A 24,581-nucleotide genomic window follows, 5' to 3' on the forward strand; every position below is an offset into this window, starting at 1 on the left:
TGTCTTTCTTTTTTGGGGGACAGAGTCTCACTCTGTTGCCCAGGCTGGAGTGTAGTGATGTGATCTCAACTCACTGGCAACCTCCACCTCCTGGGTTCAAGCAATTCTCCTGCCCCAGCCTCCCGAGTAGCTGGGACTATAGGCATGTGCCACCATGCCTGGCTCTTTTTCTGTATTTTTAGTAGAGACGGGGTTTCGCCATGTTGACCAGGCTGGTCTTGAACTCCTGGCCTCAAGTGATCTGCCCACATCAGCCTCCCAAAGAGCTGGCATCACAGGCGTGAGCCACCACGCCCAGCCTGTTTTAGACTTTGAGTCATGTACCTTATTCTGCGAGACTCACGGGAATGTTGGTATGCTACTGATAAAAGCCAAGCTACTAAACTGTCTTTGTATTGTGAGTATATTCTAAGAAAAAATAGTATTTTCTTTATTCAGGACACATGCCATTAACTAGTGCATGTGTGTGTGTTGTGTATTCTGGGCCACTGAGAACATGGAGGTGAAGACAGGATCTTCCTGTACTTTACAGTCAGGAGACAAACATGCAGCCAGTTATGGTCCAGTTAATAATGAGTGCCTGTGGGTTGGATGCTGTGGCTCATGCCTGTAATCCCAAGATTTTGGGAGGCCAAGGTGGGTGGGTCACTTGAGGTCAGGAGTTTGAGACCAGCCTGGCCAACATGGCAAAACCCTGTCTCTACAAAATATACAAAAATTAGCCAGGCGTGGTGGCACACACCTGTAGTCACAGCTACTCAAAAGGCTGAGGCAGGAGAATTGCTTGAACCCGGGAGGCGGAGGCTGTAGTGAGCTGAAATCGCACCACTGCACTCCAGCCTGGGTGACAGAGTGAGACCCTGTCTCAATCATCATCATCATCATCATCATCATCATCATCATCGCCTATTCACAAGGAGCCAGGGAAGACTTTGAAGAGGAAGTACTTACACAGAGACCTGAGGGAGGAGTTTGCTAGAGGCACAAATCCAGGCCAGTTTAGGGGATGGGTGGAAAGGGAGGGGAGGAAAAAGAGTACATGACTCTAAGTGATGTATTCCAAGGACAGACTTGGAGAAGACGGTACAGAGTGTGGCTACAGATGGCTGCTGTAAAGCTAGACTGTGGGCTGGTGGAGCCATCCGGGGCTAGCCATGCCCCCAAAGACTTCTGAGTAGGAAGTGATGGGCCGGAACCTGCACTTGAGGAGGAGCGCTCTGGCAGCTAGTTAAAGATGTGCAGAAAGAGCTGAGACCCGAGGCCAGTGGAACCCTCCAGGCTGACTTCAGGGTGGAATCAGGTCAGAGTTGATTCATTCTCCACTCACTCAATACCAGCAAGGAGTTTTCATCTCTAAGAAGCCCTGAAGGGATTAGTTTGTGTGTGTGTGTGTGTGTGTGTGTGTGTGTGTGTGTGTGTGTGTGTGTATGTAAAATACAGAATATACTTATATATGAAATATATAAAGATATATAATATATATAAAACTAATGATATGATATATATATAATTAATGTTTTGATATTATATATATGTGTGTGTATATATATCAGCCTCCTTTATATGGGTACTTACGGAAATAGAATGTGAAGGGATGGGTTAAACCTGCCAGCCTTGACGGGGTCACTGGGAACAGTTCTTGGGTGCCTGCTGAATGAGATCTGGTTCATGGCATGGCCCTGGCTTCAAGAACGGGGTCTAGAGGAAAGAGTCAGGGCAGGCGGGGGTGGGAGTGGCAGCCCTGGCTTTAACACACACTTCTCACAACTGGGAAACATCAGCAGAATACCCAATTTAAAGCTGTTCATGTTACACTAACCTCTGGGATGCTTTTAACTGGGCCTTGGCACGTCACTCTTTTGCCACGCAAATGTCCTTCTGTCAGCAAAGGCCAGTTAACAGCTTCCGAAAGAAGCGAAGTCCTCATGGGAACAGGCTTCCCTGAAACCAAAGAAACATTAAAGAAAAAAAGACAGAAAGAAGCATGTGTTGTTGGCCTTGTCACTTCATAGCTATATTTCCAAAGGTTGCTTTTTCCCCCTTTCTTTTCACTATATTGAATTTTGTAGCAATTGTATCCCTTTATATTATCTTTGTTTCCTAAATTTTTAATTGTATAAAATACTGATTATATGATGTCTCTAGCTCTTAAGAAGAAAAAAAAATACAAAATAGGGGTAAGTCAAAAGACTGTGGAGAGGAAGGATTAGTCAGTAAACAGTGCCATAGCAATTGATTACCTATGTGGAAAAAATAAATTCTCACCTCAGTCCTTAAACCTAAAGTAATTCCAGATGGACTGAAGAGTTAAATGCTAAGGGAAAATTTAGAGGACTTTCCTGGGATAAAAGCGGTAGAAACCATCATGGAAGAAATTATTTGTCTATGTAATTATTTAGACCTTCTCTTTGCCCAGAAATTCAAAGAAAATTAAGTATAAATTATTTTCAAAACACTGCAAAGGCTGGATATTCTTTGCATATCATCAGTGATTGCTTATAAACCAGTAAAAATTACTAACACTCATTTTTAAAGTGGGCTAAGAATATGAATAGACCATTTGTCTATTACATAAGTACAGTCAAGAAACATATGACAAAATGTTCAACCTTAGTCCTGATCAGAATAAAAATAAAAGTAAAATAGATACAATTTTAAAGCTACTAACTTGACTACAAGGAGTAGTGCTGGTGAGGGGCAGGGAGGCCAGAATTGTGGTGGATGGCTGGGGCTGGGGAGTGTAAAGAGTCTCCATCCTTCCTCTATTCATTATACTAACATATTTATGATATATGTATTTATTGTCTTGAAATATTTATAACCTTTGTCTCTGAATTCTACATTTAGGAACTATAGATATAAATTATTGACCTGTATGATTATATTACTTAATGGTAGTAGAGTAGTTAAATATATTAAAGTATGGAAAATTCATCAAAGTATCGTTAAAAAGGTATTTTTCTAAGAATATTTAAAGAATATTCTGGATTTGTGCCTTTAAAGCATCATTAAGAGATACCTTTTTCTAAGAATATTTAAAGGAAAAATTGGCAAATCAAATAATGTTCACTTTTAGAAACCACAAAAGAATACTGTATAAGTCATCCTAATTGTATTTAAAAAGGGAATATATGTGCTTCTGTGTGTAAGAACCTACAATGTTAAATCTTCCAATGTGGTGGCATTTATTTTAATCCCTTTTCGCATTTTTAAATTTTTCTGTTCGTATATTAGCTTTATAATCAGGAAAAAAGTTTTTTTGAAAAGGAAAGGCCTTACTAAATTTTGAATTAGGGTGATTGAGTTAACTTAGAATGATTTCTCCAGGCTTTTCAACTTATCATGTAAACATGTTTGAAGAATTATAGAATTTGTATTGCTTGAAATCAAATGGCAGTGTCTCCTCCCCTTGGGATTTGTTCATTGATCTCGCTTTGCTCTGTTTCCCAGCTGACTGCCTGCATCCACGGGTCTGCAGCGATGCTCTACCCCATGTACGCAGCCACGTGTACATCCCCGTGCTGCCGCCACATCTGGCTGGACTACTGCTGGTAAGGGGCTGGCCCTGTCCCTCTGCTTCTCCTTTGCCTGAACTGAGCTGGGCATGTTAGGTGTGTCCACTTGGTTAATGCAGTTGGTGACTCTACAATTAAAAATAACTAACTTGATCCAGCCTGGACAAAGTAGTGAGAATCCATCTGTACCGAAAAAAAAAAAAAAAAAAAAAAAAAAAAAAAAAAAAGTCAGGCATTGTGGCACATACCTGTAGTCCCAGCTACTCAGGAGGCTGAGTTGGGAGGATCATTTGAGCCAGAGAGGTCGAGGCTATAGTGAGCTCTAATTGTGCCACTGCACTCCATCCTGGGCAACAGAGTGAGACTCTGTCTCAAAAATAATAATAATAATAAAAATACTAACTTCAAAGTGGCATGGATTTAAGACCACCTGATTGCATGGCCCTTTCATTTCCAGTTTTCTTTTATGTCATGACAGAGTACAAGAGAGTAGGTAGTCATTTTTCCCATTTCTCAGTTTGGGGGAAACAATGCACCAAGAGGTTGCATGTTTGTTTGTTTGTTTTTTCCTAAAACAAATTGTAAACTGGGGACAGAAACAATTGAGATCTCCAAGACCTTCAAGTTTCAGCCATGCCCTGGCACATTCCTTAAGACTCGTGCTCACTGTGGTTTGGGAGCACAAGCCAGATGGCACTAAACCGTCTGAAGTTCTTTGAGGAGAATTGCACCGTTCAGTGAAACAGACTTTAGTAGAAGGAAGAAACAAAGGTTTTGGCGACAGCCCTGCCATCTTGGGCAAGTCACTTGGCTTTAAGACTTTGTTTACTCATCTGTAAAAGGAAGTTGTTCAATACATAATCATAAAGATGAAACGAGGTAACATATGAAAGGACCCCATGTAGAAAAGCTGGCTCATGGTGGGTGCTCAGAAAATGTTCCCACAGACATATCATTGTCCTCACTATCTGTCTTCAATAGATTACCAAAACAGACTGTCTTTGTGACCGACTTGGTTCCCTTTTCCTCATGAATAATTTCTTTCTCTAGTGTAATGCAGTTAGACATTGTCTCCAAACAGTTCAAGTCAACAGAAGTCCATAAGGGGGCATGGTACACAGAGAGGGAAAGGCACTAACTGCATGCCAAATATTGAGAGCTTCAGGAGAAGGGAACCCATTTGAGGGTCATAGCCCTGTTGCTTAAGGACAGATGACATGGGACACTGACCACTGGTTCAGAGTGATTGAGTCCAGGTCAGTCATACTTTTACTGGGATCTCCAGCCCATTTTGCCGTCATCTCACTGGAAAGGTTCACTCAGGTAGCCAGATTGTCCAAGGAGCTTAAAGGCATTCCACAGTCACTCCTGATTGGAACGTGTTGGGCTCACCCTCTTCCCAAGAAGCCATGGAGATAACAAGGACGTAACTCAGGGCCATCATGTGAAAATCAGTGGCGCTCTCTCGTGCATAGCAGTAAGTGAATGGGCCTGATTCTTTCTTAATTATACGTCTTTCTTATCAAGGTAGTCATCTTATTCATGCCTTTCTCCCACCTCTTGTGAGATTAAGGGGCAATATGTTTTCTACCAAGTGGAATATGGAATCCTGGCTAATTTTGAATTTCTTCTTGATTCATCGATGGTTGAACCCCACATTTTTTCACTTTGTCTCTTCATACTTTGGTTTATTTTGGAAACTATTTTCAGTTAATGATGATGTCCAGGTACTGCTGGTCTAGATTTTTGTGTTCATCCCTTCTTGAGTGGGTAGGAGATAAAGTAATGTTTGCAGATAGGAAAGAATAAGGATGTAAACCCCTTATAACAGATTCACCATGTGACGTTAAATGTTTGCATTTGCTGTGTTCCTCAGGGAGTGTTTTCAAACCCTGGAGCCCATCCCAGACCCCTCCCCTGTATCCAGGTCTCCAGCCTCTCTCCTTCCATTGGAGACTCTAGGGAATGCTGGACTCTGCCCTAGTGAGGCTGCTCCTTCTGCTCCCGGACTCCAAAGGGAAGATTGTTAGACTCCTGTCCCCACTGCCATGGTCTGGTGTGAGCTCTGCCCTGTCATCTGGCTGCTAGCACAGCCCCTAGGAACCTTCCTCCCTGCCGTGTCACTGTCATCTGCTTGTCTCTGGGATCTTCATCATCTGTTGGTTGAGATGTCCACATCCCCTTCCCATCTTATTCTCTGTTGTCTTCAGTGGCTTCAGAATCCACGTTACTGGCCTCCTCTTATTCCCACTGAGATCACATTTGCACTGTTTTGTCATCTATAGTGAGATTACTCCCTCAGAGATGCCATGGAGTAGCACAAACAAGAATAGGATGGGGCTAAGAGGAGGACGCCTGAGTCCCTGTCTCCGCTCCATTACTGCCTGGCTGTGTAGCTTAGAGCAAGCACCTTTGCGTCTCTGAATCTCTTCTCTGTTGAGGGCTGAAAATACTGCAACTTGTTCTTTAAACTGTTTCTAGGATGAAATAAAATAACGTATGTGCTAATGCACTTTATAGACTGAAAAGCGCTGTCAGCCACCCAGCAGGGTGACACCTGTGTCATTAACCGTCTGAAGCTCACTCAGCCCCCTCTGGTTTCCTGCTGGCCTCCTTGCTTTGGGTCTTTGTGAGCTTTTTCTTTCTTTTCTTTTCTTTTTTTTTTTTTGAGACAGAGTGTCACTCTGTCACCCAAGCTGGAGTGCAGTGGCGCAATCTCGGCTCACTGCAACCTCCACCTCCCAGGTTCAAGCGATTCTCCTGCCTCAGCCTCCCGAGTACCTGGAATTACAGGCGCGTGTGACCACGCCTGGCTAATTTTTTGTAATTTTAGTAGAGACAGGATTTCCCTGTGTTGGCCAGCATGGTCTTGATCTCCTGACCTTGTGATCCACCTGTCTCAGCCTCCCGAAGTGCTGCGATTACAGGCATGAGCCACTGTGCCTGGTGTCGTGAGCTTTTTCGGTAGAGCAGATGTTTCCCGATGCTGGCCATGTCTCAGGCACTGCACTAAGTGCTGGAAGACAGGGATGAGAGTCAGTTTCCAGCAGAAGGGACTCAAACAATTGGGTGTCGAAGACACAGGCACATAGGCCAGAACTGCTCCTGGGTTTTTCACCAGTTCCTTGCAGGCTCTTGCTTCCCTGGCCTTGCCACTGACCCTGGGCACCCCTACCATTTTCTTATCTACTCCTTGTCTGGAAGATACTGCTGGTGAAAGTCTGAGAGCCTTTGCAGAGAGGACCTGCTAGAGAGTGGTACTGACTAACCTTAGCTTGCCCTCGTCCTCTGCAGTCACCCCTGAGCCCTCACTCTTCCCACCATGCAGCAGGCTCAGGGATGGGAATGCATTGTTACGTCTGGTGAGAAGAGAGGGACATAGGGTCTGTGTTCCCACAGCTGCCCTCCTTCTCATCCAAGGCTGGTTACTTGCTGCCTGCTTGCCTCTTCCTCTCCTACCATTCCTGAGGGAGGAAGAGCAGTCTGTCCAAAGCCATTGACTTCACCTGGGCCTGGGTGCTGTCTCCTGAGGATTCTCTGGGACCCATCTAGATCTCTGTTCTCTTGGGTACCATTAAACACCCCTTTCTGCTGCCTCTCCTCTCCTGCACATGTGCTTAGGTGCCCCATTCCTCAGATTTGACCTTTCCTTAAACTCCCTGTGCTTGAGCTTCTGAGCCAATGCTCTTGGTTTCTTCTCACTGCCATATATCTTCAAGGAAAGGACCAAAAGGACCCTGTTTACTATCCAGTAGTGTTTGTTGTTCAAATGAAAACTTGAGGGACTGGGCAGAGGCAGACACGGACGCTCAGAGAGGAGGAAGGAGACGAGGTGAACTAGAGGGGAGGAGAAGGAACAAAACACACATCCAAGGAAGATGGAAGGGAGAGAGAGAGCAAGAAAAAGCAGAAGGTAGAAAGGAGACACACATGCCTTGAGACAGAGTCCTGGAGTGACATCCAGCCCCCTTAGCACTTTGAACCTGCTGCCATCCCCTCTCCCCCCAGACGCACAGTACGCTCACAGGAATAGACCCCCACATAGACATGCCTGCCTTCATAGACATAGGTCCCTTCCCCACAGACATGTCTCAGGGTCTTCCACAGGGAGAGACACCCCCAACCCTGCCCCCACCACAATACACATGATAGGTTAGATGAGGTTAGATGTGTGCTCTAAAAGGTAGCCACAGGTCGAATGCGGTAGCTTATGCCTGTAATCTCAGCACTTTGGGAGGCCAAGGCAGGAGGATCACTTGAGCCTAGGAGTTTGAGACCAGCCTGGGCAAATCATGAGATTCCCATCTACACAGAAAATTAAAAAAAAAAAAAAAATAGCTAGTCATAGTGGCACACAACTGTAGTCCCAGCTACGCAGGTGGTTGAGGTGGGAGGATCGCTCGATCCCAGGAGGTAGAGGCTACATGAGCCACAGTCGAGCCACTGCCCTCTGGTCTGGGTGACAGAGTGAGACCCTGTCTCACGGTTCCCCCTGGAAGAGATTCACCAGTGGGTTTTCATGCTGTGCTTCAGGGAGGAATACCCAGGGATTGGTAGAGCTGGGAGGATCAATATAGTTCGTCTGCCAAGTAGTAGTACAATTTTATTTTTTAATATTTATTTTATTTTATTTTATTTTTTGAGACAAGGTCTTGCTTTGTCGCCCAGGCTGGAATGCAGTGGCACAATCTCGGCTCACTGCAACCTCAGCTCCCTGGGTTCAAGCGATTCTCCTTCCTCAGCCTCCTTAGTAGCTGGAATCACAGGTGCATACCACCACGCCTGGCTAATTTTTGTATTTTTAGTAGACAGGGTTTCACCATGTTGGCCAGGCTGGTCTCTAACTCCTGACTTCAGGTGATCCACCTGCCTCAGCCTCCCAAAGTACTGGGATTACAGGCACGAGCTACTGTGTGTGACCCAACTTTAGCTTTCTATTATTTGAAAAGTTTTGGTTGCTAAATTGTTAGCTAGTTTAAAACAGGCAGTTTACATTCCTGGAACTGTGGAGGGGAAAATGCTCTGTCACTAACATCAGTGACGAAGATAGCTGCCATTGTTGAACACTGGGCTATCTCCTTTACATCTGTGATGGCATTGAATTCTGCCAACAACCCTACACGGCAGATACTATTAGCCCCATTTCACAGATGATTAGTAAGCCAAGGCCCCAAGAGCTTTAGTAACTTTCCCTGATATAGGCATTATGTATTATACTATACGATCAAATTTTTCTTAAGAGAATTGTATGGACACATAATACACAAAAAATCGGATGTATATATTTATACTTATAGAGAGGCAGAAATCTGGAAAGAAATACACCAAAATGTTTAACAGAGACCCATTATGGGGAGGTGGGAGAGGATTTCTGCATGCTTTTTATTTTCCATATTTTCAAATATTTCTACAATGAAAAGTATGGTTTTATAATTAAAAGCTTTATTTTCACAAATCAGTGTTTATTCTAGCCAATTGTTCTTTCCAGCTGCCATGCATTTCTCCCTTCATGTTTTCTTGGAGATACATTAGATGTTTTATTTTCCCATGAAAGCTGATCCAAGATCATTTTTCAACCTTCTCTAACTCTAGCACTTTGAAAAACTGTTACCAGCCTGACCAAGGGCAATGATGTTGGCAGGTCTAACTTAGAAGAGAAGACTTGGCAAGGAAGGCTGCTAAGTCCTTGTCATCCTAAATTTCCACTGCAGAAAATTAAAGATGACATTTGTATTTACTGGTGCCTGAGTGGGTTTTGAGAGGAGGCACCATCTTGGAAGTTTCTGTTTCTGTAATAGCAGTCTTTCTCCTGGTCCCTTGTTTCTGTGAAAGAACTTTTTGACATATGACCAAAGGATGATTACAGGCTGGTGGGGGATTGGTGTCTGTTTGTTAACTGTAAGGTGTAAGAATGATGAAATGAAAGACTCCAAGAGAAAAAACACATCCCCCATAATGAAGGGTTGATTTGAGCACCTTCAACCACTACCACTGCTTTGGTCAGAGGCTACAAATGTCATGAAATTTGAGTCAATGCTAATAACTTCATTCTCTTATGCCTAGTAACGTTCACCACCATTGAGTTTAATCCTTGGTGGTAAGAGCCAGCAGGGATAACTAGCATTTTAAGTAAAGTGCTAGGAGCCTGAAACATGTAAATTTGAAGGAGGTTTGCTCCTCTGCAGATGATTTAAATGTTAAGTATGTCCCCATGCAGAGGATACACAAAATGGAATCTGAAAACTATTATCTCCTGTAGAAATGAACTCTCAATTTACTCACTGCACAGGAAGGGCGGATTCTAGTCATTTTCACTGCCAGCAGGTGCCCTTTCTATGCATAATAGACTTCACAAGTGTAATTAACACATGAGGACCACTGCTGCCAGTTTTTCTTCAGGTACATGCTGCTAGGAGTTTTCAGGACAACAGTGTAGGCCATAAGAGCTTTTTACATGGCGCCTGAAGATGAAGTCTTCATTGACTTCTGGACAAAAAACATGTTAAATGGGTCTGAGCCCAGACCCTGCTGTTGGTATCACAGGTCACAGTCATTGAGTCCAGAAACCCCAAAAGCTGTATTGCAGCCTTTAGTAGACCAGAGGCCATGACAGCAAAGCTCTAGTTTGCATGCAGTTAATAAATGAAAAGTAGGATACTGAAAACCCTACAATTATGTGGAGAACTAATTGCACATTCACAAATACAACAAACAATCATCTGAGTTAACTTTAATTAGAGCTATAATCACAGATTTTAATTATCTGAAAAAAAAAATCAGTTTAGTCCAAATGGGCTGCCCTAGATATTCCTCGAATTATTTTTGTGTGTGTCCCTTCCTATTTTTGGAGTGGACAGTAGTATGGAAAGTGCCTAGGTTTTGGATTTAGGCAGACCTGGATTCAAATGTTAGTCTTATCTCTTATTAACTATGTAACCATTAAAAATCTGTTTCACCTCTCTGATCTGCAATGTCTTTTTCTGTAAAATGGGTATAACTTACCTACTTTGAAAAGTGGCTATAGCAATTAGAGTTATTAGTCAAGTGGCACCTAGGGGCCATTAGTAAATATTGATTGCTTTTTTCACCATTATTATAAACATGGGACATGGATTTCAGTTTCTGGAAGGTTTAACTCACATTAAACATTATTCTTACTTCTGCTGCCTTGAGAGCTCAGGGGAAAACTTTATAATTCATCTTCTCTTTTTATCCCTCAGATTGTTTTATTTTGATTTTTTTTTTTTTTTATTTAACTTGAGTTATTGTATGGTTGTTTTCATTTGCAGCTGTGGCATAAGAATGAAAAGAAAAGAAACAAAAGCAGATGGCAGAGAAAACGAAAGGAGTAAGACATTTCCAGCCCTTATGAATATTTAAAAACATGTGCTGCTGGTTCCTTTCTACTTTAGATCTATGCCATTCCCTTGACTTTGAAAGTGAAAACGAGAATGTTCCCTACCTTAGCTGATGGTGGCCTTGACCTTGGCCAGTGTTGGGAAAGCCTTCCTGTTTCTGGGAGAAAAGGATTAACTTGCTAATGAGAATCAACATTCCCTTTCATAATAATCACCATCTATTGAGTACTGTGTATGTGACAAGCTCTTTATAAACATTATCGCAAATCTTCAAAATCAAGCTGCAAGATAAATATTTTTAGCTCCATTGTATGTATTAGGAAATCCAAGCTCAGAGAGGTTTAATGACTTACCTACTGTCACACAGCCAAGAAATAGTGGAGCCTGCCCTTGAAATCCAAGGCCATCTGATATTAAAACTTTCCTTACTAATATCCTCCGAAGTGTTAGAGAATAAATTGTACCCATCACCAAGATTTTGTGAAAAAATTCTTCATGTCGGATTCTTGATGACTTGCTAATTGTAGACGTATGTTGTCATTCATTAATTATTCATTTATTCAGCAAATATTGATAGAGCACTTATTATGTACCAGGCACTATGCTAATTAAATTGTGCTAAGAAAAGGTCCCAGTAGAAACCATATGGTATTTCCCATGTAAATTTCTTTTTCCCCCTTCCTCCTTCAGAAGTAGTCCTAAATAGGGACCACAAATCAATTCCCAACTTGAATCGTGTATTTGGTTTATTCTAGGCAATTATTAACACACATTTGTGATAAAATATTTTCAAAGCAGATCAAGACAAGCTCATGCTTTCCCCCCAAAGGACAGTCAGGTCAAAAGCCAAGTTAGTAGCTAGCTCCTGATGCTTTTTGAGGGCATTGTTGAACTGAGAAGTCAAATAGGATATGTACAGTGAAGGTTTGGATTTTGCATTTGACTTTGTAAAATGCCTCATATTTTTTGGCATTTCCAGATGACTCTGGAACCATTCTTCCTCTCAGAGTGGGGATGCTCAGATCTCTCTGAAAGATGCTAGTTTCAGGCCTTTTGCGTGCTCTATGTAGGGTTCTGAATCAGCCCCTACATGGTGCATCACATATTCCATGTAGGATTTTCAACAAAAGGTGCACAGTCCATATAGGTGATGGGGCACCAGTCTGGACACAACTCTGAAGTAACATCCAGTTAATCAGATCTGCGCCCATTCTAGTCACTATCTTCATTGATGCCATGAAATGTTGCATAGGAAATAGATCAATGCTAGATTAAGTGGAATTGTTGGTATTCTTGATGGCAGAGACAGAACTCAAATAAAGTGTGGTTCAGCGGAAACAGAAAAGTGTGGCCCTCACCTGGCTTCCCCGTTGACTAGATTGGCGGTCACTGAGCCAGCCTTTTCAGATGGAGGTGAATAGTGATTACTACTGACACAAAGCAGATGCTCTGTAAATAGTAGATACTATCTTTATGTTATTCATAGCTATATAGATGTATATATAGTCAGTATATATTAATGTATCTCTGGTGCTAAGAATTTCAACTGAGGTCAGGTGTGGTGGCTCACACTTGTAATCCCAGCACTTTGGGAGGCTGAGGGGGCAGATCACTTGAGGCTAAGAGTTTAAGACCAGCCTGGGCAACATAGTGAAACCCCATCTGTACTAAAAATAGAAAAAAAATAGCTAGGCATGGTGGTGCATGCCTATAATCCCAGCTACTCAGGAGGCTGAAGCATGAGAATTGCTTAAACCTGCACTCCAGCCTGGGCAATAGAGAAAGACCCTGTCTTCAAACAAAAAAAAAAAAAAAAAAAGAATTTCAACTGAATATTTTTTGCATCATCTAAATGTATAGACTTAACACAGAGAATGGAAGTGGAGTAGTTGGATAGTTGTGGCCAAAATCTCTTATATATGCCAAACTCTAGACTTTCTAGCTTTTGTTAAAGATTAGGTTCCAGTAAGTAAGCAAAAGCTGTATGTCATTGCCATTTTGCAGCAAGTGCTTATGAGTACTTACTATATTCCTGGCAGTGGGCATAGGAAGATAGGTGCACATAGGTGGTTCTAGATCTGAGGAAACACTACTTCACCAAAGAACTCAAGCATCCAGTAAAGATTGGGAGAATGTATATATATATATATTTAAGCTAAGAAGCAGCAAGGCGCCAAGAGTGGAATGGTGCCACTGTGACAGAGCTCATCTGGGAGGGGCGGGAGGGGATAAGGACCAGGAATTTAGTTTCAGACAGAAGAGGAAGGGAAGTTGGGCTGTGGTGGGACTGATGGTTAGGAAATGCGCGCACGCACACCTACACACACACAGAAATGTGTGTTGGTTTAATGATCAGAAATCATAGATTGCTAGTTAGGTAATTCCTCAACTGAGATTTGGCTAAACTTGACCCTGAGGCTTGAACAGAGAGGCCAAGTGAGAGAAAAGAGTTCAGATTTGGAAGTCATAAAGTCTAGGGTCCAAATCCTAGACTCTGGTCCTACTAAAGATGTGACTTTCAGTGAGTCACATAACCTGCCTGAGCCTCAGTGTCTTCATTTGTGAAGTCATTGCCAGGGAGGTAGCTAAAAGCACTGCTCTACATGAGGAGCCTAGCACCAAGTAGGCAGCTGGAAAAGTGTTGTGAGGTGATAACAGTCACTGAGTCCTACGTTGAGCTGCACCTTCGTTTCCTTGAGCAGCACCCAAGACTGAATGTGCCAAGAGCCTTGTGGGGAAGCTTTGGACAATGTCTTTTTTCCTTTTTTTCTCTCTTGTTTTTTCTTTCTTTTTTTTTTTAGATGGAGTCGTACTCTGTCACCCAGGCTGGAGTGCAGCGCTGCGATCTCAGCTCACTGCAACTTCTGCCTCCTGGGTTCAAGCAATTCTCCTGCCTCAGCCTCCCGAGTAGCTGAGATTACAGGTGTGCACCACCACACCCAGCTAATTTTTTGTATTTTTATTAGAGAAGGGGTTTCACTATGTTGATCAGGCTGGTCTGAAACTCCTGACCTCAAATTATCTGCCCACCTTGGCCTCCCAAAGTGCTGGGATTACAGGTGTGAGCCACCATGCCTAGACTGGACAATTTTGGTGTGAACTATTTTCCAGGTGGAAAAATGAGGTAAAGAAGAGACTGGGCCCTTTGTATTATCTATGTTACAAATTCTGTGGGGATCTCTGTCTCTATACTGTATACTCTATAGAGAAACTGTCTTTTCAAGTTCTCTGCTAGATTTTTTTAAGTTGAAATATAATTCACATACCACAAAGTTCACCCTTTTAAAAGTATACAGTTCTGGCCAGAGCTGCAGTGGCTCACACCTGTAATGCCAGCACTTTGGGAGGCAGGCATATTGCTTGAGCCCAGGACTTCGAGACCAATCCTGGGCAACATGGCAAAGTCATGTCTCTGTAAAAAAAAAAAAAAAAAATACAAAAATTAGCCAGCTGTGGTGGTGTGTGCCTGTAGTCCCAGCTCCCTGCGAGGCTGAAGTAGGAGAATCACCTAAGCCTGGAAAGTTGAGGCTGCAATGATCTCACACCATTGCATTCCAACCTGGTCGATGAGAATGAGACTCTGTCTCAATCAATCAATCAATCTATGTATAAAGATCAGTGGTTTGTAGTATATTCCAACTATCTAATTCACTATCCATCTAATAGATGTATAACCACTAATTCCAGATACATTAGATTTTTAATACATTCTACATTGTTAGTGAAGTAACATATCCTTATTATAAAAAACTTTTTTACGCTGGGTGTGGTGGCTCATGTCTGTAATTCCAGCGCTTTGGGAGACCCAAGCGGGTGGATCATCTGAGATCAGGAGTTCAAGACCAGCCTGGCTTACATGGTGAGACCCCATCTGTACTAAAAATGCAAAAATTAGCCGGGCGTGGTGATGTGTGCCTATAATCCCAGCTACTCCGAGGCCAAGGCAGGAAAATCACTTGAACCTGATAGGCGGAAGTTGCAATGAGCTGAGATTGGGTCACTGCACTCCAGCCTAGGTGATAGAGCGAGACTCCATCTCAAAATAATAATAATAGTAATAATAATAAGCTTTTTCAGCCTTTCAAAGTACATATAGCAAAAAGCAAAAGGTCTGTAAAAATGGGTAGTCTTTGTAGATGGTTGCCATTCAGCCTTTATCCCTGTCCCTGTAGAGGCACCCCGGAAGGCACCGATGCCAGGAGTACAGCGGGACAGCTCTCACTGGCCTCAGCAGTGTCACTCCCAGTGTTACTGAGACTTACAGGGTTAAAGAAGACAAGATGTCCCTTTAACACAGGAGTGACCCTTCCTGGATTAGGGGAATGGTGCTTGTTGGCTCAGCCACCAGCCCTTTGGGGAGCTCTCTGGACCACAACCTAATCACCTCTTGGCTACTGTATCTGCCTCTAGCCTCTGGACCTGCCCTGCTGCTCCCATCTTCCCCAGCTCCCTCCTACTGATGTTGGGAGGGGCAACAGCCTGCCTCCCCTGCCCCAGTTTCTGCTGCCCTCCGTGCAACGTTGCTGGCCCCGACTTCTGCCTACCTGCCTGAGCATTGGCCTGGTTTTCCATTTCTCATGACACATTTTGTATGTAAGTGACACATTCCTCACTCCTCCCCGATTTGGAGCCTGGCTTGAACCCAACACTTAGAAAACTCTGGACGTTCTGGGGCACAGTATAGGGGTCTCTGTAGCAACAACACTCTAGATATGTTCCTAGAAGCCATAGGTCACCTGTAAGGTAGGGGCCACAGACCAAGTAACATCAGGATCACAGGAAGCTTCAGCAGTGAAGCAAGTGACCTCAAGGCAGGACTTCTGGAGATAGTGTGCCTCTCTTAGGTGCCTCTTTTAGTGTGCACCAAGGACAGTATGTACAGCACCAGCACAGTGATAGGCTCTGAGTGACCTCTCAACAAGTGCAGGTTCGTCTTCCATTTAAAACACGCGATGGATGGAAAGGCAAGGCTGAAAAGGTAATTGGATGTATGCATCTTGGCACATGGGATGAGTTCTGGAAAAACAGCAAGAGAGAATCTCCTGTTATTACCAGTTGCACTATTTTTTATACTTTCTTTTCTGTCACTTTCTCTTCATTTATTTCTCCATAAACCTCTTTCTTTCTTTCTTTCTTTTTTTTTTTTTTTTTTGTGGCTCATTCATTTGTGTGTTTCCACAGGCTCTCATGGGCTGTTTGTGGCTTACAACTTGAGACTTCCTTTCCGTGTCTGGCTTTAGCTGTTATGGTTCTCATTGAATTTTCTGTGGCAACAGAGAGCCCTGTCTCCTGACCTTTCCTCTGTGATTAACTTCTCCTGCTGCAGTGGCCTTAGTCATGGAGCCCTTCCTGATGTTTTCCGAGTCTGTCACCTTCCGGTAGGCCGAGGAGGCACAAAAGGGCGGGCTACCCCAGGCTTTGATGTTGACCTCTCCAGATTTTTGTCCAGGCATTATCTTTGTAACTCTCGTGTTCATTTCTGTTGGGTCTAGTGGCTTGGGGCTCTAGAAGGCATCTCCGCCACCCCCACCCGCATAGGTTACCCCAGGAAGCCACAGAGCCACACTCAGAAGGGCATTGTCCTCCCTCTCCCAGTCACTGATCAGCTCCAGTGATACACATGTCTTGCATTAGCAAACCATCTCCAGTGCCCACTGGACATCGATGCACGCTGAGCTCACCTCTGCTGTGGCGGGTCCCCGTGCTCTTACTGCTGAAACCACAAATGGAAACTAGGCCATCTCTGCCTTCTCTCCTAATCCAGAATTGTTCCTGGTCTCCTCATGGATCCTCATCCTCTGTTGTTGCTCATAAATCGGAGAGGGCTGGGTTGGAAACCAGGAAAGACGTTAAATACTCTTTTCCCCTAAAAAGAAAAAGCTTGCCTACCTCATGGCAGTTACCCCATACTTTCTACTTCTCACCAGCTGTGACCTTTGTCAAGTCACTTAACCTCTTTGAGCCATGGGTTCCTCTGTGAATTATGGAGACCCACCTTTCAAGATTGCTGCAGAGATGAAACGAGGTCATCTCAGGCCCTTCTGTTGTGTACTCGACAACACCCTGTGCATCTCCTTGTAGCGATTTGCATGTGTACAATGTGCTTATTTGATCTGCTGTTAACTGTGAGCTTCACATGGGGACCAGATCTATTTTTCTCTCCTCTTGCCCCAGCCCAGCATGGTGCCTGATATTAGTGATACCTGTTGACTGACTGACTGACTGACCTGTGGAAAACACTTTTCCCTCCTCAGGAGCCTTTTGAAAATTCAAGCTCCTGGGTGGCTGGTTCATTTTTCTCCTGTGGACACCACAAAACACCTTACAATCTTGTTTCTGTCTTTGGGTTGGTGGCCAGAGTGTTCAGAGCCAAACCTGTGACCATCCCAGCAGGTGCCCCAGCATGAAATGGAAACACTAACCTTGCCACAGCTTCCTTTTCTTCCCCCCTTGGCTCCTATTTCTTTTCATACTTTTGTTGCTATGTTGAAAATATTCATAAAAATTGCCTTAAATCCTGCTTAGAACAGAAAAGAGTATCAGTCAATTCCAGCTAGTAAGGCAAATATAGTTTTATTCTGGCTATGAACCCACTAGCATTTTACTTTTTTAGCTATAATTATCAAGTAACCATTTTTTGTGAACTGTAGCATAATGGTTAAGAGAAGTCACTAGCAAGTAAGAGTAGTGTAAGAGACTTGGAAGTAGAAGGATTTGGGCTGGAATCACGATTAACAGCGTGACCATGGGCACGTTTTTGAGAATACCTTTTTAAGTCTGTAAAATGGCCAGGCACAGTGGCTCACGCCCATAATCCCAGTTCTTTGGAAGGCCGAGACAGGTGGATTACCTGAGGTCAGGAGTTCGAGACCAGCCTGGCCAACATGGTGAAACCCTGTCTCTACTAAAAATACAAAAATCAGACAGGCGTGGTAGTGCACGCCTGTAATCCCAGCGACTCGAGAGGCTGAGGCAGGAGAATCACTTGAACCCAGGAGACAGGTTGCAGTGGGCGAGGATTGCACCAGTGCACACCAGCCTGGGCAACAGAGCAAGACTCTGTCTCAAAAAAAAAAAAAAGCTATAAAATGGATGATCTAAATTGGATCATTTGAGGATTAAATGAGATAAGGTGGCTAGAGCCTCCCATGCAGCCCTTGAAATGTGGCGTGTGCTCAGTAAACAGCAGCTCGACTGTTTTTATCATTCCTGCTCTGCACGTGGCACCATGGGAGGCTCTGGGAAACAGGATTCTGTGCTTCTGTGACTGACAATCTAGAATCACCCTTCAAATCAGCGCGTGCTTTATGCCAAATGAGTAACCCAGACAAAAACCTCTACCAAGAGAGGTGTTAGCCACCACTGGGCAATCTGAGAGGCAGGCAGCAGGGCTTCAGTAGGACTTGGAGAAATAGTGAAGCTGAGGCCTGTGGGGCCACTGTGTGACTGAGATGAGCTCAGAGGCACTTTTGGGACCAGAAGTCTCCTGTAATGGAAAAGGTAGGGGAGGAGGATCTCAGACAGAATGTGGAAGCTCCTAGGTCTTGTCACAGCTGCAGGCTGGAGCAGGTTAGAGAAAACCACCTAACTTTCTTCCTCTGCAGGCTGTGGGAATGTTGATCTCCAGGAAATAAGAAGCTTACTTTATCCCTGTATCATGAACTTGGGTTCTAGTCCCAGTTCTGCCACTTACTAGCTGTGTGATGTCAGAGGAATGATTTAGCTTCTCCAATCTTAGTTTTTCCATCTGTGAAATGGTATTTCCGATAGTACCTACCTTATGCTGCTATGGTGAGAATATAATGAGAAAATGCCTTAGCCTAGTGCTGGCTCTTGGCAAATTTGCAGTCAGTGGTGGCTGCTCTTACTGGCTTCCTGTCCTACACTGGCCGTTACGTTAGCCTGAAGAGCAGCTGTCTCATCGCTCTCAGTAAGTCCAAAACTGTGATCATTCGCATTCTCCAGCAAGATATGTTCTCTGGTGTCCATTCTTGTTCTTTTTCCCACTCTCTTGTCCTTTAACCTGTCTAACAAAGCCAGGCTCATTATTTCGAGCAGAATTTCAAACCACAAGACAATCTGTGTTTATACGTTTGTGTCTTTTACAAAAAAAGAAAGAAAAGCTCACATAAGACCTCCTTCAGAGTTTTCCTTTCTGACTGTGGGATCCCCTTTGCCTGATCAGGGTATTTGGTTAATAAGGTGGTGGGCCTCTGAGAGGTAAGGTGGCACTGTGATGTGTATATTGTAACATGAATACCTATGTGTTTATATGAAAAATGGAAAAACAGTGATCTTTCCAAATCCCTAAGCTGTGTTCTTTCATGATGGCAGAGGTGTTGCCCACCTGGAGGTGAAGGGACCTCCTGCCTCTCCCTTCGTTTCCTCTCCCCTCCCACTTTGACTTGGGAAGCTGTTTTTGTTGTTGTTGTTGTTGTTGTTTTTTATTAGCCAGTGTTCCTTTATTTCACTGGACTCACTTCCAATTAGTAGCTGTTCACCTCAGGGGAACATGATTAAGAGAGCTCTGGTTATCTGGGGGAAAGGAATTAAACAAATTGTGGAAGTGCAGTAATAATGAACGAGGACTACAGGATCGCTTAATAAGTCTGCAGTTTCCGTATGCTTGTTTCTTCCTTGCTGTGAATGAGCTCATGCCGTCGGTCCTACCTGTTAGAGAAGTGCTCGGCATCACAGGGCTGGAACCGAGAGGACTGACGAATAGCCCTTTTGGTACCCCAGCGCTCTTTTCCTTTCAGCTTAAATACTGAGTATGTGCTGTGTGATATCATGCACAGAGGTTGGCCTCTCTGTTCAGCAGCCCTGCATCTGAAGTACAGCTTCACCGCTGACTAGCTGTGCGATCTTGGCAAATTACTTTTCTTTCTGAGCCTGTTTCCTAACCTGAAAATATGGATGATAGCACCACTTTGCAGAGTTCCCTTGAGCATTATGTCTGTAATGCATAAAAGTGACTGAATTATAGTAGCTCAATAAAAGTTCCTCTTCCTCTTAAGAGGATTCAAACTAAAGATATCTTCCAGGTAAAGGTTATTCTATTGTGTCTGCCTCAACACCCGCAACAGAGCCCTTTTCCTTTTCAGGGTAGAAAGAAAAGAGAGTCACTTTTACTCTCCCGTAATTGATGAAACTGATGAAATCAGATAGTGCAGCAATTCCCAGAGAATAAAAGCTTCGTACAGATACACCCCATTCTGCTGTTCTAAGATGTACAGTAGCATCCTTACAATCACTGTCAGCCATACAGCAGTTGTGACATGGTTGTCATGACCCGCCCATGCGTAAGTTTGGTTATAACTATTAATATTATCACCGCTTTAATTTAATTATGTGCATTGTTGGTTCTACACATGTTTAATTGCCGTTTAAAATGTCTTCACAATTGCACTAGGATTCAACACTGAAAGGTAAAGTCACTATGAATGCTGAAGGGTGCCAGAGCAGAGAAGCAGAGTATATACATTTGCTGTTACTGAAGCATATATTTCCATTCATATTTTCTAGAACAGCAACAAATAAGTTCTTTCTTGGACCTAAACAGGAAGATCACTTCTAGATGGATTTTGGTTTGGTTTTGTAACTGAGATACCCTTGGAAAAACATGGACGTTGATGCCTCTGAATCAGAAAAGGATTCAGATGAGTTGGATTCTGAACATGAAGAAGTTTTTTTAAAAAATAACTTAAGGCCGGGTGCGGTGGCTCATGCCTGTAATCCCAGCACTTTGGGAGGCCGGGGTGGGCGGATCATGAGGTCAGGAGATCGAGACCATCCTGGCTAACATAGTGAAACCCCATCTCTACTAAAAATACAAAAAATTAGCTGGGCGTGGTGGCGGGCGCCTGTAGTCCCAGCTACTTGGGAGGCTGAGGCAGGAGAATGGCATAAACCTGGGAGGTGGAGCTTGCAGTGAGCCAAGATCGCGCCACTGCACTCCAGCCTGGGCAACAGAGCAAGACTCCATCTCAAAAAAAAAAAAAAAAAAATAGCTTACCCAGTTTATTTTGCTATGTTTTATTTTAATGTATGCTCAAGAGTGATAAGAGGTTTTTAAAAATGTGTCCAAGTGATCAGAAAGTCATGAACCATTGTTTCCTTGATAGTTTTTCCATTATTAGTGGCACATTAGAAAGGAAAGGCACCCTCCTGAAGGAAGTGATAAGCAACCCTCCTGAACTCAGTGGAGTATCCAGGAGACAGGAGTGTGCTTGGGAGTCAGAAATCCATGTGTAGAGATGACGTGTGCCTGTCAAGGACCTCCCATTCCTCATGGCATCTTGACCATTCTTACCAGCAGTTTACCAGGTATCCTAGAGTGGGTGTTCTACAGAACCAGGACTGGAACAAGAAACCATTCTGTGGGTAGTAAGAGAGTGGGTCCAATGGTGCCAGCCATGCCAGGGGCTCAGAACCCTACCATGTGCTGCTCCTGTGCCAGGTACCTCAGAGGTTGTCTCTAATCTCTGCAACAATCCTGAAAGATTTCCACTAGGCTAGGTACTGCCTTTTTGGAAAACGCTCTGCTAGGATATAACAAATGATAAGAAACAGCCCTGTCCTTTAATTTTTAGTAATTTGGTGTCTAGGAATTCATGCAACATGAAGGTGTTCATTTTTATCACAGTGATACTTATGATAGTGGAAAGTTAGAAGCAGCTTAATGTCTACTCTAGGGATAGCATTCAATAAATTATGGTACATCCATATTTGCAGTCCTTAATAATCACAAAATTATAGAACAATCTGGGAAATGTTCATGTAGCCAATGAGAAAATAATACAATGTATGCCTTTTATGATTTCAAAGATATAAACCTGTTTAATATGAGCCAGTATTAGAAAGGAATGCAAAAGAAAAAGTAACTGTGTTAGGATAATATAATCATGGGTAGGTGTTTTTCTCCCCAAACATTTCTTTTAAAAATAAAAGACAAAGAAGAGGTTTCCAAGAAACTGAGTCAGTAGCTACAATAATTATTGAGAATAGAAATTGTTTTCAGACTGTACCTAGAATTACCCAATTGGATAAGTACCACATTGAGATGTTCAGGAAATTCTGGGTTTCTTTTTCTTCCCTCTCCCTCTCACCACTTGGAATTTGTAATTATCTATTTGCAGAGCAAACATGCAGTAGATTCAGGGAAATATCTGAGGCTTTGTACGTAAATGATGACAGTGTAAAAGGTATTTGTCCAAATTTGCATTCATATAAAACATGGAGCTGCTATGATTTCAGAATAAATGTGTTTTAAATATTTTCTAAATACAGAGCTGTTGTAGTTCTAACAATACTTGGCTAAGAAAACTACATTTCTACGATAGGGCATAATTACTCTTTGGAAAATTATTGGGCTTTTAAAAATGCCTATCTAAAGATACTTGAAGAATGAGTTCCATTTTGCCCTTTCTTGCATCTTCAGTCTTTTCCATGAGGTCCCTTTTTCCTTTCAGGGTATGATTGATTTTTATTGTAGGATGAAAGGGCATAGCATTAAAGTCTACATACATGAGATCCTATGGTTAAGTTATACAGAGGGCTTTTGGTATACATGTTTATTTTCAGCCATTTGAATGTCTTTTTCTGTGTATTAATTCATTTGTTGGAATTTCAGTTCAACAATTCTGGTTAAAACTCATGGTCACTGGTCAATTGCATGATTAAATGTAGGAGATGGGAAAGGTGATAAGATTTAGTTAAATATTATGGATTTGCGCTTTCTCCCTTCTATGTGTTAGGCTGTGCTTCTGGTCACATTAATAAATGGCCATTTTTCTGGAATTTGTACTCTTCCTGTTTCCTTTCATTACATTAGGCAAGGTTCCACTAGATGAGACATTTGCAGTCTTAAGACTTCCTGCCAGGGTTCAGACTTTGTATTTTTGACATTGAAGCTGTCGTGTTCCTGAAGCTACTTAATTAGAAACACATTCATTTCAGTGTACACTGGAAAAAGCTTGGACAGCAGAGCCAGGCACACTGGGAAGTTTGAGCATTTGTGTAGCTGGCAGCTAAACTAATGGTTTACAGTTTAGGGGAAAAAAAAAATGTCACAGGGCATTTCCTTGCCCCTAGAAGCAAAGAGAAGCTGAATGCACACAGCAGATACCTTAAAAAAGAAAAACAAAAAAAGAGAGAGAGAAGAAGAAAAGACAACTCCACTTTCACTGCAGTCGTGTGTATAATTCTTTCTTTAGCTATTATCAAATACAAACGTCTTCTAGAATAGTTAGCAAACTGAGCTGCTAATATTCAAGTCTGTTTTACATGTTCCCAAGACATATTATATTACTGCTGAGATCTGTAGTAAGGAGGACATTTTATATTCTGGGGAAAAAGGGAAAGAAAGGATTTTTGCTTGAATTTTATTTGTTGAATGGTAATGAGGGAATCGTGCCCTTTCTTATTTTTAAATGTTTGAGCAATTTAACAATATACTTGTGATGTTTAGAAACCTCCCTTGCCTATCCATTGCTTTCAGGATAAAGCCTAAACTCCACAGTATTCAGTTGGAAGCAAACCTCTCCTGTCTGATTACTTACCAATCCTTGTTTCTCCAACTTTGTCCCGAAAGAGCCATCCTTGATCATCTACCTCTGCTCTACCAGCTGCCCCAGAAGAAAAGTACCTGGTCACCCCAGTCTGAGTCAGGTGTCTTTTCTCTAGGTTCACAAAATACCATCTGCACATTTCATAGAATACGTCCCATACTAGAGAGATAGATGGAAAAGTTGCCCATCACACCCTTCCTCACTCTTCCTTGACCTCCTTCCCCTGACCCAAAGGAAAGCATTGCATGGGAAGTGAGCTTGGAGATTTCAGGTTCTATATTACAAAATCAGTGTGGCACAAAGGAAGAAATGCATATTTGGGAGTCAAATCCCAAGTCTACCACTGACTTTGTTTTGTGGTGTTAAGCAAGTGATTTAACCTCTTTAGGCCTAGTCCCTTCTCTGTAAAATGGGTATTGTATCTATGGGTATTGTAAAGTTGTTATGTGGATTAGAATAGATGAATTTGAAGTTCCTCATATAATGTCTAGCACATTTGTTATTGGTAGGTAACATAAATGATAATGTATATACACACACACATACACACCAACCCCTGAAACCAAAGGCAGGACTGGTGTATCCAAAATGCCCAGGTTTTAAACCCACTGGAGTGGAGTTCTCATGCCTTTCCTCAGTCACTGACTTAGGGAACCCGTGGCTCCGTGAATGAAGCAGTTGGCAGAGGCTTTCTGAATTATAGTGTCATGGGATGGCATGTGTGCAACTGGGGAGGAGATGCTTGCTGGCAGCTCTCCAAGTACTTTGTCCAATCAGAATGGACAGTTAGATCACATCTCTTGATGACAGAGGAAGCAGCAAATACAAAATATTCTTCTTTGAAACACATTATGCCCTTCATCCAACCTTAACTGCTTTTTCTGTTGTAATCATGGCAATAATCGTTCCCATTTGTATTAGAACTCTGCTGATCATTTAACGTATATTTTCTTTGATTCTAATAACAACATGCTGGCTGCAATCCAGGATTCCATTTTAAAGATAAGGCAACTGAGGCTGTGCAGTTGCAGAGCCACTCTTTAGGGGCTAATACCAAGGTTGATGCTCTTCCTGATACCCATGCTGTTTCCAATGCTGCCCACATTTTGAAATGCTTCTGAAGTTTCAAGGCTTGGGAA

At 42.8% G+C, this 24,581-nt stretch overlaps 1 protein-coding gene across 1 annotated transcript in view; it reads left to right on the forward strand.

The window, feature by feature from the left end:
* DENND1A (DENN domain containing 1A) overlaps positions 1 to 24,581 on the forward strand; it is a 505,985-nt gene that overhangs the window by 253,225 nt on the left and 228,179 nt on the right. Inside the window, 3 exon segments of the mRNA XM_017874791.1 lie at positions 3,451 to 3,496; positions 3,499 to 3,551; positions 10,805 to 10,863. Of these exon segments, the coding sequence (XP_017730280.1) occupies positions 3,451 to 3,496; positions 3,499 to 3,551; positions 10,805 to 10,863 (158 nt within the window).

Source organism: Rhinopithecus bieti, unplaced genomic scaffold (assembly GCF_001698545.2).
Source record: "Rhinopithecus bieti isolate Rb0 unplaced genomic scaffold, ASM169854v2 scaffold_7967, whole genome shotgun sequence".
NCBI classification, from domain to species: Eukaryota; Metazoa; Chordata; class Mammalia; order Primates; family Cercopithecidae; genus Rhinopithecus; species Rhinopithecus bieti.